General features: G+C 39.8%; 1 protein-coding gene across 4 annotated transcripts in view; it reads left to right on the plus strand.

Moving 5' to 3' along the window:
- Positions 1-11,578: 11,578 nt before the first annotated feature.
- The window catches only part of RGS12 (regulator of G protein signaling 12), an 84,266-nt gene continuing 78,937 nt past the window's right edge, over positions 11,579-16,907 (plus strand). For all 4 annotated transcript variants that reach the window (XM_059817613.1, XM_059817611.1, XM_059817612.1 and 1 more), the window contains exon 1: positions 11,579-13,435. In XM_059817613.1, coding sequence (XP_059673596.1) covers positions 11,579-13,435 — 1,857 coding nt within the window. The remainder of the gene's footprint in view (positions 13,436-16,907) is intronic.

The following is a 16,907-nucleotide window of genomic DNA, read 5'->3' on the forward strand; positions in this document are numbered from 1 at the left end:
GGAAGATGAAGTCAGCCTGAGTTAAATCAGATTTGAGAGCCGGGGCAGAATCCTGTCATTCTGCATTATTGGGCATGGAAACCGTTAGCACCAAAAACGCCTCTGCCAAGGTGGACCTAGGCGTCACTGTGGTCATGTCATGCCTTTTCAGGTGAACTTCAGGAGAAGAGGTTACTACAAGCAAAGCAATGCCCCTGGCAGGGATCCTGAAGACAGACTGAATTTGGACCAAAAGGACCTGTTTTCTCCCAAGTTTGGAGATAAGAAGCTTGGATGAGGAAATGGGAAAATGCTTGGACTTGACTTTGTCACATCCCAAGTGGAGAGGTGGAAAATGCATTCTCTGAATCCAGGGTTAACTACTGGGATTAGAGGATTCCTCCTCCTTGCTTTAATGCTGCATAATTTGTCCTGGAGCCAGGGTCTTTTATCAGGGGAATTATGTTGAATAGGAATATACAAAGCCATTTTCTCTGTCTATTACTCATGTCACCTCCCTGAGATATCCCTTTTCCTTACAGCACCAAAAATATACAGTGCTTCTTCAGAACATGTAAAGTCAGCTGCAAGACAATACACGTTTTTAAGCTCAATGGGACTGAAGACACTCTGCCTAAATGAGCCCAATGGGACAGAAGACACAGCTTAAATGGAGCAGCAAGGCCATGGCAGGTTAATTAGTTAGGCAATTTTGAATTATAAGATTAAAGTTCCAAGGCTTAAAGAAAAAAAACCAAACAAACCTAACAAAGCCTTCAGTAATGTCTCAGAGATATCCCTTCAGAGTAAAAAAAATAGAATGACATACACTAGAAAATTATTTTTTTTCATTTTTCGTGAATGTGTTTTAACAATATTAGGTGTCCATGACACAATATGAAATTAAAAGTTTTAAATCATTCTGGCTCAGCAAAGTATTCCTCAGGAACTCAGGCATTTAGGGTATACACTATTTGACCACAAGAAATGGTGGGGTAGAGGTTTCTGTGTGGAGGTTTAACATGACACGAACTTTAATCACATGTAGTCATAGGTAAGGGAAGAAAAATGGAGATCAGTGAGCAATAATTTGTGTTTTCAATTTTTGTATACAACAAAATGCTTAATTTGATTTATGTTGGTGAATTTGGGAAAATAAATACAGCACATTCTATTGTAGGGAAATAAATTTTCTTAAGATACTAAATAATTTTACTTATATTGCAGTGCTATCCAAAGGAGCAGTCAGGACCATGGCCTAGCTGTGCCTGTTTTCACACGAGAAAGATGTTCCAGACTGTTCACCTTGCAAACCTTCAATTTTGCAAATGGTACCATTCACATATTTAAGAGTAAGTGTACACAAGAATCTTTCAACACAAAGACTATTTAACTACATTTTAATGTTTAATTAAATAACATAGTAGGTAAGGACACAATTACAAAGCCAGGTAGATGCATGAGGTATATAGATCAATCCTTTTATGTCTAAATAGTATTTGAAAGGATACGTCTTCTATTGGTCAGTCAAGATTTAACAAGATCAGTATCCCTATTTAGTTCAACTACTTCACAGCTCCTTGTAAAGATTTTTTTTACATCAGTATGCTAGCCTGGGAAACACCATCATCCAAACCAAAACGCATTTCTATAAAAATATTTTCTTGCTTTTCCCACCACCAGGAGTGTCTCCCACTAGAGAGAAGAGTATATTTAAAAGAAAGGAAAAGGCATTTTTAAAGATTAGATTAACTAGTAAACCAAGGTAGGTATTGATGGCTGTGTTCATCTTGCAGCCCGCAGTGTGGAAAACATGATCTTCACTGATACTTTGGATTGGACTCTGACGGTTAACTGAAGGAGGACGAGCTTTTGGAATTTAGGAAATAAGTTCTCTAATGAGGATTTTGCTCCCAACTAAGTATTAACTGGCCAACATAAGCTAACTATAATGTATATGACACATAATCTTCCCTAATGTTCAGAACAAAATTAAGCTAGAAAAATCAAAATGACGTTTGTATACTGAAGAAGCATTTAATGCTGACAATTATATACTATTTTATTATTTTGAACATGTTGAAAACATTAAATGAGAAAATTGACATTTATGTGAGGGTATTTCTGTATGTCTAAAATAAAACCTTTTTGGAGCAACCAACACTTTCATTCCTTTAACCAAGGTAATTAAACAATGGTAGTTAAAACCACAGACTTTGCATCAGATGCTGTACTAAGTTTATTTTCCGACTTCTCATCTGGTGTTTGTGACAGCAATAATCGCACTTCATTACAGTATGCCTCGTAAACCTCTCCAGATCAAATCTGACAAGCTGTTTTGTGACAGCCACCCTCGGTGTGACTGAGATGTCTGTACACCCAACATTAAGCTACTTAGGCTTGTAAGCTAAAGCTTTTATGGCCCAAAAGCCACAAATCTTTATCACTTTGTTTCACACCCTTTCTTCCTTTATTGTCTCCAACAGTGGTGAAAACAGTAAGAAAAGATATAGCTGAGACCTTGTGTGGATTTTTTGAGGGGCCACGAATCACCTTGTTCCAGATTATAACGTTGAGTTGTAATCACCATTTCCAAAAACGCTGAAGAAAAGGACTAAATTCATTCATGACGAATTGACTATTTCTGACTGCAAGTAGGCCATGTGAGCACACCTGTTTCCACATCAGTCTGGGTGTGCGTTTCTTCCTTGCTGAGCAGTACTCACGTAGGAAATTCTGCTCTGCTACAGAAAAGCCTTCTGTGAAGTCAGACTAATTACATACTCCTGTGCTATTACAAAAGTCCAATCAATTCTGTTGGCTATCACAAATAGGACAGGTTCAGTATCTGTGGAAGTGGTAATCTGACATTGCCGTGGAGTAATTATTTTATAGTTAGTAAATGCTGACACCACTTCTAGTATCCCTCCTCTTCGAAACAGAATAAAGCATAATTTCTTTGTATTAACTTCATAAAGGCTCAATGGCAGACCTGCAGATACCTCTGTGGAACAGTTACAATTCCACTTTACTACTTGTCACTTTTAAAGAGATTTCCTTCTGTTACAGCTGTTTACAAGGTCAGACTGTTTGAAATAAATACAAATATGGTTGACCAATCTTCCCTTCTGTAGGCAAGGAGGTAGCGCAAGTCAACGCTAGATCTGCTGACATAGCACAAGCAACAGGCATTGAGGCAAAAGACAGAGTCTTGACAACCTCATACACAAGCTGGAAATAACTGGGCTATTAAGGAATGGCAACCCAAAGCAACACCTTTTGTTTGTGGAACACAATTCTTGTCCCTGTGACATCTCCCCGGTCAAAGGGATAAAGAACTATCGCTTGTTTGGGCTGATTTAGATCTCCAGAGTATTTTTTTAAATTATTGTACCACACCTGAAAGAATCAATCATGTGAGGCTTAAAATCAATCAGACAATTTTCTTTTTTATGTTTTGAATGTTTAGCCTCCCTAAAGCATCGATAATTACTTTTATAGGACACAGTATGTCTGGAGAAGTTAGGAGGTCTATCACCTTGTAATTTTACACTGATCTGCCAAGATGTCTTCTGTGAGAATGAGGAAAAGAAATAATGCGTATTTTATTCAGTTTTTTCCCCTTCAGAAGCTTTTCCCATAAAACCTGGTAAGAGAGATAACAAAATGGGCATTTAATTTGATCTGAAATGTTTCACGCTGGTAAAAATCTCCTTGGAATGGACTGATAAAGAAAAAACAGCAGAATGAGAAGGCAGAGGTAGGAGTGGAGGAGCAGGATCGTCTATTTTTCCAAAGCACTTTTTCTTTTGGCCTGTGTTTTTTGTTTCCCTGAAGACACCAGTATACTGTAAGCATTTCAGAAAGGGAAGCAGATATTAAGAAAAAAATTCCCAGACCGGATAAAAATTAAACAAATTACTGAAGTTAAACCTTCAAGCCACAGTTTTAAAATCTGTAAGTTTTCTTACAGCCATAATAGCAGCAGTGAGTTGTGGGATATATATCCTGCTCTGGAGATTGAAAAAAACTTGAAAAAAAGGTAAGCATTCTCCTACACCTTTTGACTGGTGAGTTCAGTTCCATTTCAGGTTCCAGTGCATAGAGAGACTGAAATGAAGAAATCCCCTACATACAAAGGATTTCTGCCAGTCCTTGTTCACAATTAAAGATCACAATCTTCTGCAAAGATCACAAAATCTTTTCAGGTTCTGTAGGAAAGTCAAATACATTTGGTTAATTCTTCCCTTGTTCTGGACCTTATATTTCTTTGGAATCTCTTAACTGATGTTCGCTTTTATGTGCACCATCCTTCCCTCTTCCTATTTCTCCTATTTAAAATAAGGTTTTCTAGTATTGCTCTTCTGAAATAAAAAGCTGTCCCCAATGCATTTTGAGAACTTGTTGCCTGTGCCCTGCTCCATCTGGCTGGCAAAACTTCCCCTTTACACATACTCTTGCCCTTTGGATGCTTAATTACTATGAAATGCCTCACCTACCTCCCCACTCTCATCAGATGGCTTAATGGCTGAACCTAGTGCCACCCTGCTCCCTCCCAATTTTACCTTTAGCTTGTAAGGCCTGTCTCACTTTCTTCCTGGGCTTCAAAGGCATGGCACACCAGTTTGATGCACCTGTGAACGCCTCCTGGCCTGTCCTCCCTGAGCAACCTGCCTCTTCTCCTCAGCACCACTTCAGAGCTGCAGTTTATTCTAAGGAGTCTCTTCCCTGCCAGCTAACGCCGTAGTGCTGTTTGTATGAGCACTGGCTCTACGTTGTTATCCCGACTCCGCCAAGACCGAAGAAGGTGTCGCTACTGTACGACATTGATCATTTAATTCCTCCCCTCACCCCGGTTTCGGCCGCGGGGCCGTTTGCTCCCTCAGCCTCGCGCTCGAGGGAGCAATGAGCGCCGTTCGAAAGAGCGCCGGCAGTCCGCGCCTGCGCACTCCCCGCCCCGCTGGAGGCGAGGGGGCGGGGCGCCCGCTGCCCACCGCGCCCTGGCGAGGCAGCTGGGGGAGACGAAGGAACTACGCGGCCCGGCATGCCCCGCGCGGCCCGCTCCCCACGGCCGCAGGGCGCGGGCCACTCGCAGGGCACGCCGGGAGCTGTAGTTCTTTGGGTCTGGGTATTGTCTCTCCCCTTTCTCTGTCCGGGAACCCGACCGCCACCCCTGCCGGGTGAGTGCGCTGACTGACAGCTCCTTGCAGCCAGTGGCCGAAGCGCTGTGTGGCGGAGCCCGGCGCCCGTCTCCTCGGTGACCGGGGGAGCTGGTGCCTCAGTAGAGTAGCCGGAGTCCTGGGGGACAGAGGTGAGTGGGTCTGAGCGGGGGAGCGCCCACCCCTGGCCGCCCCGCTCCCCCCTCCCCCTCGCCGCCGAGCGCCTGCCCCGGGACCCCGCTCGGGGTGTGGTGGGAGGAGGGGGCAGCAGAAGGGCGGCGGGAGGGGGGCTGAGGGGGGAGGGGAGCGCGGCGGAGGGGGAGGGCAGCGCCCGCGCCGCCCCCTCTGCGCGCCCCTCGGGCTGCGGCGCTGCCCGCGACCCCCGGCGGGCAGCGCTGAGGGGGGCGGGGGGATCCGTCCGCGGCGGGGCCGGGGGGGGTCGCGGGTACTCCTTGCCCTCCCGACGTTTTGCCGCTTGATTTTTCAAACCGTCCCTGCGGGCTCAGGTGCCGCTTCTCCCCTCCCCGCAGCTCCACCCTCCCGGGAAGCGGCTGCCCCGCGGGGCGGTTAATGTGTAAGCCCGCGGACCGTTGCTCGAGGCGGGGAGCGGCGGCGCGGACCGGCCGCCTGCCCCCCCCCCCCCCCCCCCGCTCGCCCCCCCGCGCCGCTCCGCGGCCTGCCGGGTCGCCCTCCGCGCCCAGCGCCCGCGGGATGCTCCCGCGCCCCGCTGAGGGCAGCGCCTGGCCGCGCCCGGCGCCCCCAGGTGCGGGAGCCCTCCCCGGGAGGTGGGCTGCAGCCCGGTCGCTTGTGCCGCCGAAGAAGCCCGCAGCGCAACTTTTAGAGCGGCTTCCGCAGCCTTGCACCGGCAGCCAGACGTGCCCCTCCTGGCTCTCGCCTTTGCCGGGAAGCGCCGTGAGTGCAAACCATCCCAAGCCTTTTCCCGGCCGCTTCTATTCCTGAGCAGATCTCGCGTGTCGCTGCTTCAGTCTGAAGTGCTGCCCTTTTTCGCGGCGTCCCAACAGTTTTGGAACGTATTTGCAAGAAAAGAAGGGGAAAAAAATGCCTAACTACCAACAAAACCTTTTCACGTTCTTAAATACGACAAATAAATTAATCTGAATTGTAAACACATACAGTAGCTTTAGAAAACTTTGTCCTTAGTCGCGTGAGTCTTGTCAGACAAAACAGCAAATGTCCTAAGTGTGTTTTTTACGCTTTGTACGCTGGCTTCAGTGTGAGAAGAGTTTTTATTAGCAACTATTTTTTAGCCTGCTGTTACGAATTAAAGTCAGTATTTTTGAATGATTGCACTAGGCACACCTAATTGTTTTCTGGCAAAGCAGTTGCTGCTTATACAGGAGACATAATGGTATGTTTTGCTAATTGTGAAATGCTGATAAAATTTTATTATTAAAATATTGTCGTGCCCAAGTTCTCAAACAACTGGTAGCTGTCTTCTACAGGCTGTGCTGTTACATTTCTCGTGTAACTTGTCTACGAACATGTACCACATTTGAATAGTGAGTGGAATTCAAATTTTATAACTTCATTTGATCTTTGTAGTGGCATCATTTGTGAAAGTCAGCTCAGCCTTAATGAATGGCATCCATGCTGAAGAGTCTACTGCAATACTCCAAGATGAGTGTGAGGGATGAGGGCACAGCCTCTCTCTGCTATGTGCTTCCACTTTGCACGCTTTATTCTCTTACAGTCTCACTGTTGAAAACCAAAATGAAGCCAACCAATTCTCTGCTTTTAAAAAAAAAGAAAAAAAAGCAGCACATTAACATGGATACTGTAGTGCTGAGTATCAGCTCACTTCCAAAGGCTTTTCAAAATGGACTAACTGGTGGTCAGTAATGTGGTCTTAAACTTCGCATGGTCCCTCACTGCCCTCCGTAACTGTTAAGTTTATAGTCTAACAGAGACTGTACAAGGAGTGTGACTCCTGTTTCTGTTTGCTTTTTTTGTTGCTATGAGTTAACAAGAGCAGAAGCAGGAAACAAACCACCTCTCTCCCTTGAAAGTAAGCAAATAAATAGTATTTTCTCTGTAGTAGAGGGTTTGAAAATGACATGAAAAGCTAGTGTGGATATGTAAAAACATTACGTAAAGAAATGCGGTGTTTGTGGGATAAAGTACAATGCAACTGTAACTGGTATTTTTGGTGGTTTATACCCCAAAAAGAATTGATTGAAATGGTAGTCCAGAATGTATGCTGGCAGCAAACTCAAATGTTTCTTTTTGTTTTGCAGTTCTGTGACAAAGCTGATGTAGATGGGCAAACTGTGTTATTTCACATACTTGAACAACTCTTAATTTGTGTTTGTTAGTGTTTCTGTCTGAAATGTCCTCTGAAATATTTTGTAGTTATTAAGCTGTATTTGTTCTGTGTCATGTTACTAAGCTGTGTGGGTACAAACTTTGATGAACTTTCTGAAATCATAGTAGTAATTTTATGTTTGCAGTGTTTTTCAAATGATAGTAGGAATTCTATATTTTCAGTATATTGAAATGTCACAAAACTGTATTATTTGCTTAAGATTTAGTTACTATGTATTACAAATCATTCTGCTTTTATAGGCCTTCTTTCTCCCATAACGTGCACATATCCTCCTGACATAGTCACTAATGTGTTTTGGTATTGTACAGACTTTTGTCTTTAAGACTTCCTTTATCATACTTAGCAGTAGCAGAAAGTCAAAGTAAGCTTGGCCATGTGTAGTATTGTGGTGTAACTGTTTTTCTGACCTGATGTATATGACTGAATGTAGTTATACTATCAAATTAATAAATTTTCAGTGCTATAATTATTAGAAGTAATTACAGTACTATATTATTGGTAGGCTCAGTAAGATTCAGTATTTAATTTGTACTGAAAATCAACAGCTCAAATCATTTTATCTTTGATTACTCGTGACAATTAGCACAGGTTATATAGTTCACTAACAATTTCACGTTTTAGTAAACATGCAGGCACCTGCAAAGCTTTATTCAGTGCAACTAAAATGATGTCTTTGTTTCACTGGATACACTACACATTTTGGAATCTGTTACAGGAAAAGGATATTCAGACATGATTATTATGAAACTGTGGAAGTTTGTGCCATTTTTGTGCCGTATCTCTTTAACTTCAGGTTTCAAATCTGCAAAGAAATTAAAAGAAAACTTAGGCAATTAGATAATTTGATAATTTAGTTTTGAACTAGTTTATTACAGTTTGTAACTGAACTAATCTCTGTTGGAATCTCTCTGGTTACAAGAAACACTTTTTGTAATTTTTCCATTTGCCTGTCATGCCATTGTTGCAGTAAAACATACTTGAACGCTGATGGCTCTTGCAGAAGAGCTACATTTGTCCTTTGTCTTGAAGTTTTCTCGATAAATTTAGTGAGCTGTTATTTATCATGGGTGTAACTGGCACAAAAAATGCTCAATAATATTCAGCTACTGAGGGAGGGAAGAGATGGCTTTTCCAGTGATGTAACAGTTTTTTCTTTGGTGTTTTTTTTTTTTTAGTGCGTATCTACATTAGTAGCAAAACCCCCTTTAATGTTGAATTACTTCCTAACTTTACACTCACAAAATTACACAAATAAATTAATAGATGGAAGTCTTCACACCTCTTGAACTTCATCATTAGAGAAAAGTAATGTATTAGCAGCCTGCTGGTTTTTTTTTACAATGGTCAGGTTTTGGAATGACGTTCCCTTATTAGTGGTTATCATCTGAAAGAAATGCTTGATGTGTAAGGGGAATAGGTTAGGAAGGCAAAGAGATAAATTGACTTGTGAATAGAGTTAAAAGGAATCCTCTCATAGAAAATGTGGAATCCTGAGGTAAGATAGTAAGGTAGCTGGGGTTTGCTTCTTCCCAAGAGCAGCCTAACTCCGCTTTCAATGTGTGTTTTTAATAGTTGCATTTCGGGTATTTTTTAATAGGTTAGAAAGATAGTTGGAAAAATCTGTTTTTTCTTATCAGCCACTTCAACATTACAGAATTGAATCTAGAATTTTTTGTAACTACTGCTTTTTATTAGATTTTTTTGATCAGATTATTTATAATCTAATATTCTTTTAATAGTTTCCTTTCCTCTTGCAAGCTAGTAGCACACTTCTAGGTGCCAGAGACTACAGTGCTTTATGTTGACCGGGTTAGTAGCACAGTTTTGGAGGTTACCCAAGGGACACATTAGGCTGGTTGACAGACAATTGAGAACAGAAATATTCACTACAAGGCAAATTAAAACTTGTATATATTCATGCTCCTAGATAGCAGGGTTTTATTTACTGTTGAGCATTTGTTGGTTCGTTTTTTTGGTTGAAGAACTATATCTTCAAATGTTTAATGGTTATTCTCAGAAAGTACCAGACCTAATTAGAGATAGCTGAATGCACAGTGATCTCTTGGTTCACAAGTTTAGCCTCATCAGGAAAAGGTCTGCCTATGTTTAAGGCACAAGACTGGATGCAAGTTGACAGGGGTCTTTTACAGCAACGTGTGAGTTTGGTTAAATGTTTGCAAAGCATTTCTTATGTTATGATTTCCATTCAAAGGTTAAGTGTGAAGTTTCGTTACTTCTTAAAGCGAAGTTATTTTCTCAAATTATAGGGGAACTTTTGCTATTGAAGCTAGATAATTGCTATATTAAAACAATTTGCAAAAAACATACTACATTGAACAGTCGCAGCTGCACCATGGAGACATAAAAACCTGGTGTTCCTTTGCTCAGAAAAAATGTAAACTAAAACTCAAAAGTGAAGCCAAGTGAATGTCTTCTGTAGTATCTTGAAGGCTGTCCTATTTAGGATTTGGAAGGGTCCTAGGGGAATCACATCCTGTACTTGAGTATTTAGCAGAATATTCAAGAAACAACAGTGGTTTTTAAATTTGGTAATCAAACAGCTCATATGTAGTTAAGTACTTAAGACTTTGTTCCTAAATGGTATTTTAGGTTTTTTTTTTTCTTTTTTTTTCTGGTGGAACTTTTGAAGTCATGGCTGCATTTTACCCACATACACAAGATACTTGCTTTCAAGTACCTTATACACTTTAAGTATGTTACAATGTGACTGACTGATGAATAAACCTGTGGACCAACACAGAGAACTAATTATTTTCAGATTAGTTCTTACTTGCTCAGATCGAGTTTATTACAATTTTATGTAGCTGTAGTCCTCCAGTTATTTCAGTCATCCTCCAGACCTGTGGAAGTAAGAGTTCATATCATGCAGCAAGGGGATAGTTTCAAAATTTGAACAAATTGTCATTTCTATTCTTTGTATTAAAACATTTTTATGCATTTGAACCTGCTTAGTGGAGAAGACCTGTCTAAAGCAATGGAATTTATCTGAGTATAATTAGAACGAGACATCCAAACTTAAGTGTCAACACCAAAATGTACTGAAATCTACTATTTCTTGCTGTTCGTATAAAGCTGCTTTATTTTAATTGTAAAGTCATGACTAGATTAATACTGGCAGCATGTGGAGTTCCTTCTTTTTTCCACTTTTTTTGGAAGTTTTTATCTAAACTAAAACACATGGATGTTGGAATGACTGACTGAAATGCATTTTTTATAGTGTTTGCTTTCTGACAGGTTATTTTTGAGTAGATTAATTGGTTGGTGTAACAGAGTAAATCTGATTTTGGATCCCTTTGGTCTAACACATGACAATTTCCGTTTGTTGTTGTGTATGTAACTGAAATGTGTGTGTCAAAGTTGAAGCTTGAGACACTTATTTTAAGCTGCCTTTACAGTCAGTCAGTGGAGAGATACAGGCAACTCTAGGGGTAATTTATCTAACCTGTTTTACATGAGTACATTTAGTACCTGTTTCTGTACATTGACTATAAAGGGGGGTTGGCTATAGCTGAGTAGATACACTTAGGCTCTAATTTTTATGTTGCTGGGAAAGGAGAGATGAGCTTCATCCTGGATTTTCACTGTGCTGTAAAATGTGCTGGTATTCCAGTGGTGCAGTAAGCCAGAAGTTAACTGAATAGTAGGTAACATGCTGGAGTTGAGGAAGATGTAACATGCTGTAGTATAAAAATACTGGCTGTACATCAGAAGGCTTAGATTCTATTCTTAGTGTTGCCATTCAGTTACTTTGCCATTTTGGACAGCTACTTTATTTGCATTTGCTGCTGCTTTTTCATCAGTTAAATTAAGACTGTGGTACCTGTTCTTTTCAAATTGTTTTGGGTGTTGTGTTAATTCTCTAGCAATAGTTTTTGGTAGAGTTCACTAGCAGTATTTCTGAACAGTAAAGGGAATACCGGGTACTAAAATCCTGAAATATGATTAAGAATTAAAATGTCTTTTTTTTTTTTTCTTTCTTTCTTTAGAGCTTCATCAGATGAAGGAGTGATACTGTGAAACATGACAAAAAACTGGACTAATTAAAAGTTTTCCTATTTTAGGAAAAAACCTCAAAATGTATAGACCAGGGGAAACAGTCAAACGTCGACTCAACATGCATGCTCCTCCTCGGATAAGAAGCGTGGAAGTTGCTAGAGGAAGAGCAGGTTATGGGTTTACTCTTTCTGGACAAGCTCCTTGTGTTCTTAGTTGTGTTATGAAAGGAAGCCCTGCAGATTATGTTGGACTTAAAGCAGGAGATCAGATATTTGCAGTTAATGAAATCAATGTGAAAAAAGCCTCTCATGAAGATGTAGTGAAACTTATAGGAAAATGTTCTGGAGTCCTGCACATGGTCATTGCTGAAGGGATTAGTCATATAGATTCATGTTCAAGTGATGAAGAAGTTGGTTTTTATGATGGAAAGGGGTGGCTGAAACCCAAACCTGACTCTAAAGCTCTGGGTATAAACAGAGCAGAGAAAGTTGTTGAAGAAATGCAGTCTGGTGGCATTTTCAACATGATCTTTGAGAATCCTACTCTTTGTGCTGGTACCTCAGATAGTTCTGCACCAAAACAGAGATCATTTTCAGATTCTGCTGCTATTAAATTTGAAACTGGAAATGAAAGTGTAAGCAATCCAAACCTACTGTCAAAGGAAGAAATATCCAAAGTCCTGAATGATGATTCGGTTTTTAGAATTGGACTGGAGAGCGCAGAAGACTTTGCATTAGATGCAAGCATTTTAAATGTTGCCATGATTGTAGGTTACCTAGGCTCAATTGAACTTCCTTCAACAACCTCAAATTTGGAAAATGAGAGTTTGCAGGCTATTCGTGGATGCATGAGACGTCTGCGGGCAGAACAAAAAATCCATTCACTAGTGATGATGAAGATAATGCATGACTGTATTCAGCTCTGCAGTGACAAATCAGGTGTAGTGGCAGAATATCCTGCAGAGAAACTGGCATTCAGTGCTGTTTGCCCAGATGATAGAAGATTCTTTGGACTAGTTACAATGCAGACAAATGATGATGCAAGCTTGGCTCAGGAAGATGAAGGGGTTCTGAGGACATCTTGCCATGTTTTTATGGTGGATCCTGAATTATTTCATCATAAAATTCACCAGGGCATAGCAAGACGTTTTGGACTGGAATGTACAGCGGATCCAGACACAAATGGCTGTCTAGAGTTTCCAACATCATCTCTACCTGTTCTTCAGTTTATTTCTGTCCTGTATAGGGATATGGGGGAATTGATTGAGGGAATGCGTGCGAGGGCTTTTCTTGATGGTGATGCAGATGCTCATCAGAATAATAGTACAAGCAGTAACAGTGATAGTGGAATTGGAAATTTTAACCAAGAAGAAAAGAATAATAGAGTTCTGGTGGTTGATTTAGGGAGCAATCCGAGTAAACACATTCCTAACAGCATGTGGGAAAATCCAGTAGGAAGGGGACAAAATCAGCCTGCTTCTCATTGGAATGGCTTCTGTCATGAACAAGAAGGAAACATTCCTTTAGAAGTAATTCAGAACGATAAGTCCCAAAATGTTAGCAAACACTTAAGTCCTTCTGCTCGTATTGAAGTTCCACTGGTTTCCTCCCGAAATTCAATACCCCCATCAAAGAAAAACACTGCAGGCATAGGCAATCAAAGGTGGTTGCCTGTGCATGTTTTACAAGAATGGCAACATGGAAATGCTAGTGACCAGGAGTCTTACACTGATTCTACAGATGGCTGGTCAAGTGTTAACTGTGGAACTCTTCCCCCGCCAATGAATAAGATTCCAGCTGACAGATACAGAGTTGACGGCAGCTTTGGTCAGCCACAGTTAAAATCTCATAAAAATGAATGGTCTAAGAAGATGTTTTGCATGCAGAACAAATTTGGCCCTCCACACAGTATTAGGAAGTCTAAAGAAGGTAAAAAGGTAAGAATATGTTGATACTGGTTCCTAAAAAAAAACCCAAACAAAAAACCCCCAAACCCAACAGCCTGTGGTATTATTTGCATACTAAATTTTAAACATGTATTATATCATTTACAAAATTTCAGATGAAGAAAATAATATGGTTCTTTCTCCTTTGCAGAGGCTTTGCGTATTCCTGTTTAATTGAGTGCAGCTCTGGAATTGTACTTCTGCTGGAAGTGTTGTCTGTTAGAGCTTTCTCACATTTCTTTTTGTCTCTTCATTGTTTCCAAATGTTGCAGTGGCATTGCAATAAAAGGAGACATGACATTCTAGCAACTTAGTTCCTTCTGACCTCTAGCAACAAAAGAATGGAAACAGTCTGGATATTCAGTCTGGTTCCTTTTTTATAGAAGGCTGGCTTGCAAATGTTATTATTTTAGTGATAACTATTTTTATAGAGAGGTAGTCTAATCACTAGTCAAAAGCTTGTGTTTTACACTTTTAACTGAGTAAGACAATTTCATTATAAAAACTGACTCCAGCAAACCTCTCAATACAACCTACATCAAAGGATAGTCATTAGTGGTGGTTATAATGTCCATTATTAGGTCACAAATCTAACATTCTGCCAGTAAGCTGTAATTCAAATTTTATTCCAAATTACTGCTTCGTTTACTTGTTTTGTCTACTATTAGGCTTCTGTAAACCAAAGCGAGAAGATTAAAAAAAAGAAGTGTGGGAGGGGTATCCAACATAATTACATACCGTTCCCTTTGTCACGTACACGTTTTGCTGTTGAGGGAACTAATCTCATGGGAGTCTGTTGTTGATAACTGGGATTCTAGTAAAGTGGAGGTCATTGATCTTACACTAGAAGAGTTAGTAGCACAGTTGTATCTAAAACATTTGCTGACTCCATGGAAAGACAAAACCTTATACTCCAAATTAGTCTTCAAGAAGCATTGTCCTTCCATGAGAAAGTATTGCTTGTATGATTGATTCAAGCATCCGCCATGCTATCTAAATCTGTTTTTGAAAAAATATTTTTTTCACCTGATTAAAAATATCCAACTGCTGCTCAAGTGGATGACAGTAGAGATTATTCATTATTAGTTGTTTCACACTGTTATAAACAAAATCTTTGCGTTGGTGTGACACTCGGGCATATACTTGTTGGGGATTAGAACGCAGAACTTTAGAACATTTTGGTTTTGGTGTGGAAAGAGAAATTTATTTTTTATTGCTTTTCTTGCATTGTGAAGCCAACAACTTTCACATATGTTCTTTTGTATGCTTTTTGCACTGAAAATTAAAAAAAAACCATAGTATATACAATAGTTATACACTAGGGTATTTTTAAGGTGAAGTGACTGGTATAGGCAGCAATGTTTTCCAGACCCACAATAATGTATTAAATTTCAAGTGATCTTAAATACAAGGTGATGCACACTTTTCAAAACCCAAACAAATTATCCAAACATAAACACTTAACTTGTAAACATTGCCCACCCAAACCACCTAACAATCAATTCTGTCTGCTGCCCTGAAGACTACATGCTTTATGATCTCTTTGCTGATGGACCAAGGAAAAGGTCTCTTTGCATCTGCACCAGGTGCTGCATATATTATGGATGTTTGGGATGCTGTTGAAATTCCTTCAGGGTCTCTGCAACAAGTTTGTGTCTGCAGTGTTGTCCATGATAGTCATATGGCTTAGATTTTTTTTCCCAGATATTTAAAACTAAAAAAAATATTTTTGAAATGTTTGAAACATTTATTTAATGGAAGTCAAGAATATACTAACGAAAATCTCACAAAATGTTACACTTTAAGATGAAAGATGTTCTACATGTGGGTAAACAGGAATAATATTCCACCTACTGTATCACTCAGGTCAGCATATACCAGAATATATGTTCCAACACTAACTATCTCAATTAATCTTCCCTTAATTCTTCAATTAATAATGAATTTGTTTGCAAGACACATTTAAAATGTTCCTACATGGCTTTAGCATTTAGTCTCGTTAAGGCTACAGAACCTCTTTTGCATTTTAATTTTGTTTGTCAGTATTATTGAAGGCTATTGAAACTGATGAGAAAAAGCTCGTGAAAGTCTTGAAATCATTTGCAAGCATGAGTTGCAAGCACTTAGGATTATTTAGAGCAATTCATAAAGATGAAGCAGTACTATGTCATCATCTTAAATCTTTAATGAAAATAGGGGGGATGTAGTTAACTGATGAACATACCTCTGTACTTCTTTAGGTACTGCATATTAGAGCACTAATTTGCTTTCATAAGAGAATGATATTCAGAAAATCAGACTCTCTTTTTGCTTTGTGTGGAGAGAAGAGGTAAGATTGTCTGTTCCAAAACATTATTCAGATGGGTTAGATGTTGCGTTCTAGAAAACCATACATCCTCAGCTTCCTGTGACCTTTTTAAGTGGTAAGGACTGATTTTACATAGCATGCTCAGACACATTCCAGTCATGGAATAAAGTATATGAAGTGGCCACATGGGATTACATTCATATTTTTACAACCTAGTGGCTGAGTTTAATGCTTCATTTAGCAGAGCAGTCCTTAAATTGCTTTTTAATTAAGGTGGGGTTTTTTTTGTCTTTTACATTAATATTGAAGGGTAAAATATCCTACAAGTGGGAATGTGCGGAAGCCACTAGAGGGAGAAAAGGTTACCAAAGCTAGAGTTTTTTGTGATGGTCTCTGCACATCCATATTATGTACCGTCTTACTTGGTGGAGCTTTCATTACACACTGGGGAAAGGACATGAGTTCCTGGACGCAATTCTGATCTAGCAGAACTGCTGTGCAGCTAAACGGTGATGATTGCAGCATGTAATTCATGAAAATACGCTGTACTGTACAGTGCTCGTGGGGGGTAAAAGGGGCATAAACTCTTTCCTGATTTTATAGCTGCACTGCTAAAACATTTGTGAATTGTACAGAGCACGAGAGCAGATGTGAGAAAGCTCTAGTGAATGTATCTATTTAAAATTGCACTTCCAGAACTGGACCTGGGAAGTATTTCTTGTGGGTAGGGATAGGTATGCATTTTAGACTTCAGGTTACAAAGAAGTAAACATGTTTTCTGAGCTTTGTTTTCCCTTTAGTGTGTAGTCCCTTCAATGATGATGTTTTCAGCTCACAAGTTAGAATTGTGGTTAATTTTGTAATGATTGGCAAAAACACTTTTGAAATATTAATATTCTTCACACTGCTACAAAGCATTTTAAAGTTCAGTATAAGTGTGACTCGTTGAAAAAAATTAAAACGCCTAATTTGATTAAGTCTTACTGGATAGCATGAGGTTCTTTGTTTTGCTTTAAAATGTTGTTAAATTACTGAACTTGTACTTTCACAATTGCTGTATTTTTTGGGTTTTTTTTTTTTTAATCTTTGGCTTTTAAAATGGACATGGGAAGAGGAGAACCAAATCAGGGAAATTTTGGTTCTATCCCACCTCTT

The sequence above is a fragment of the Gavia stellata genome, chromosome 5, assembly GCF_030936135.1.
Source record: "Gavia stellata isolate bGavSte3 chromosome 5, bGavSte3.hap2, whole genome shotgun sequence".
Taxonomy (NCBI): Eukaryota; Metazoa; Chordata; class Aves; order Gaviiformes; family Gaviidae; genus Gavia; species Gavia stellata.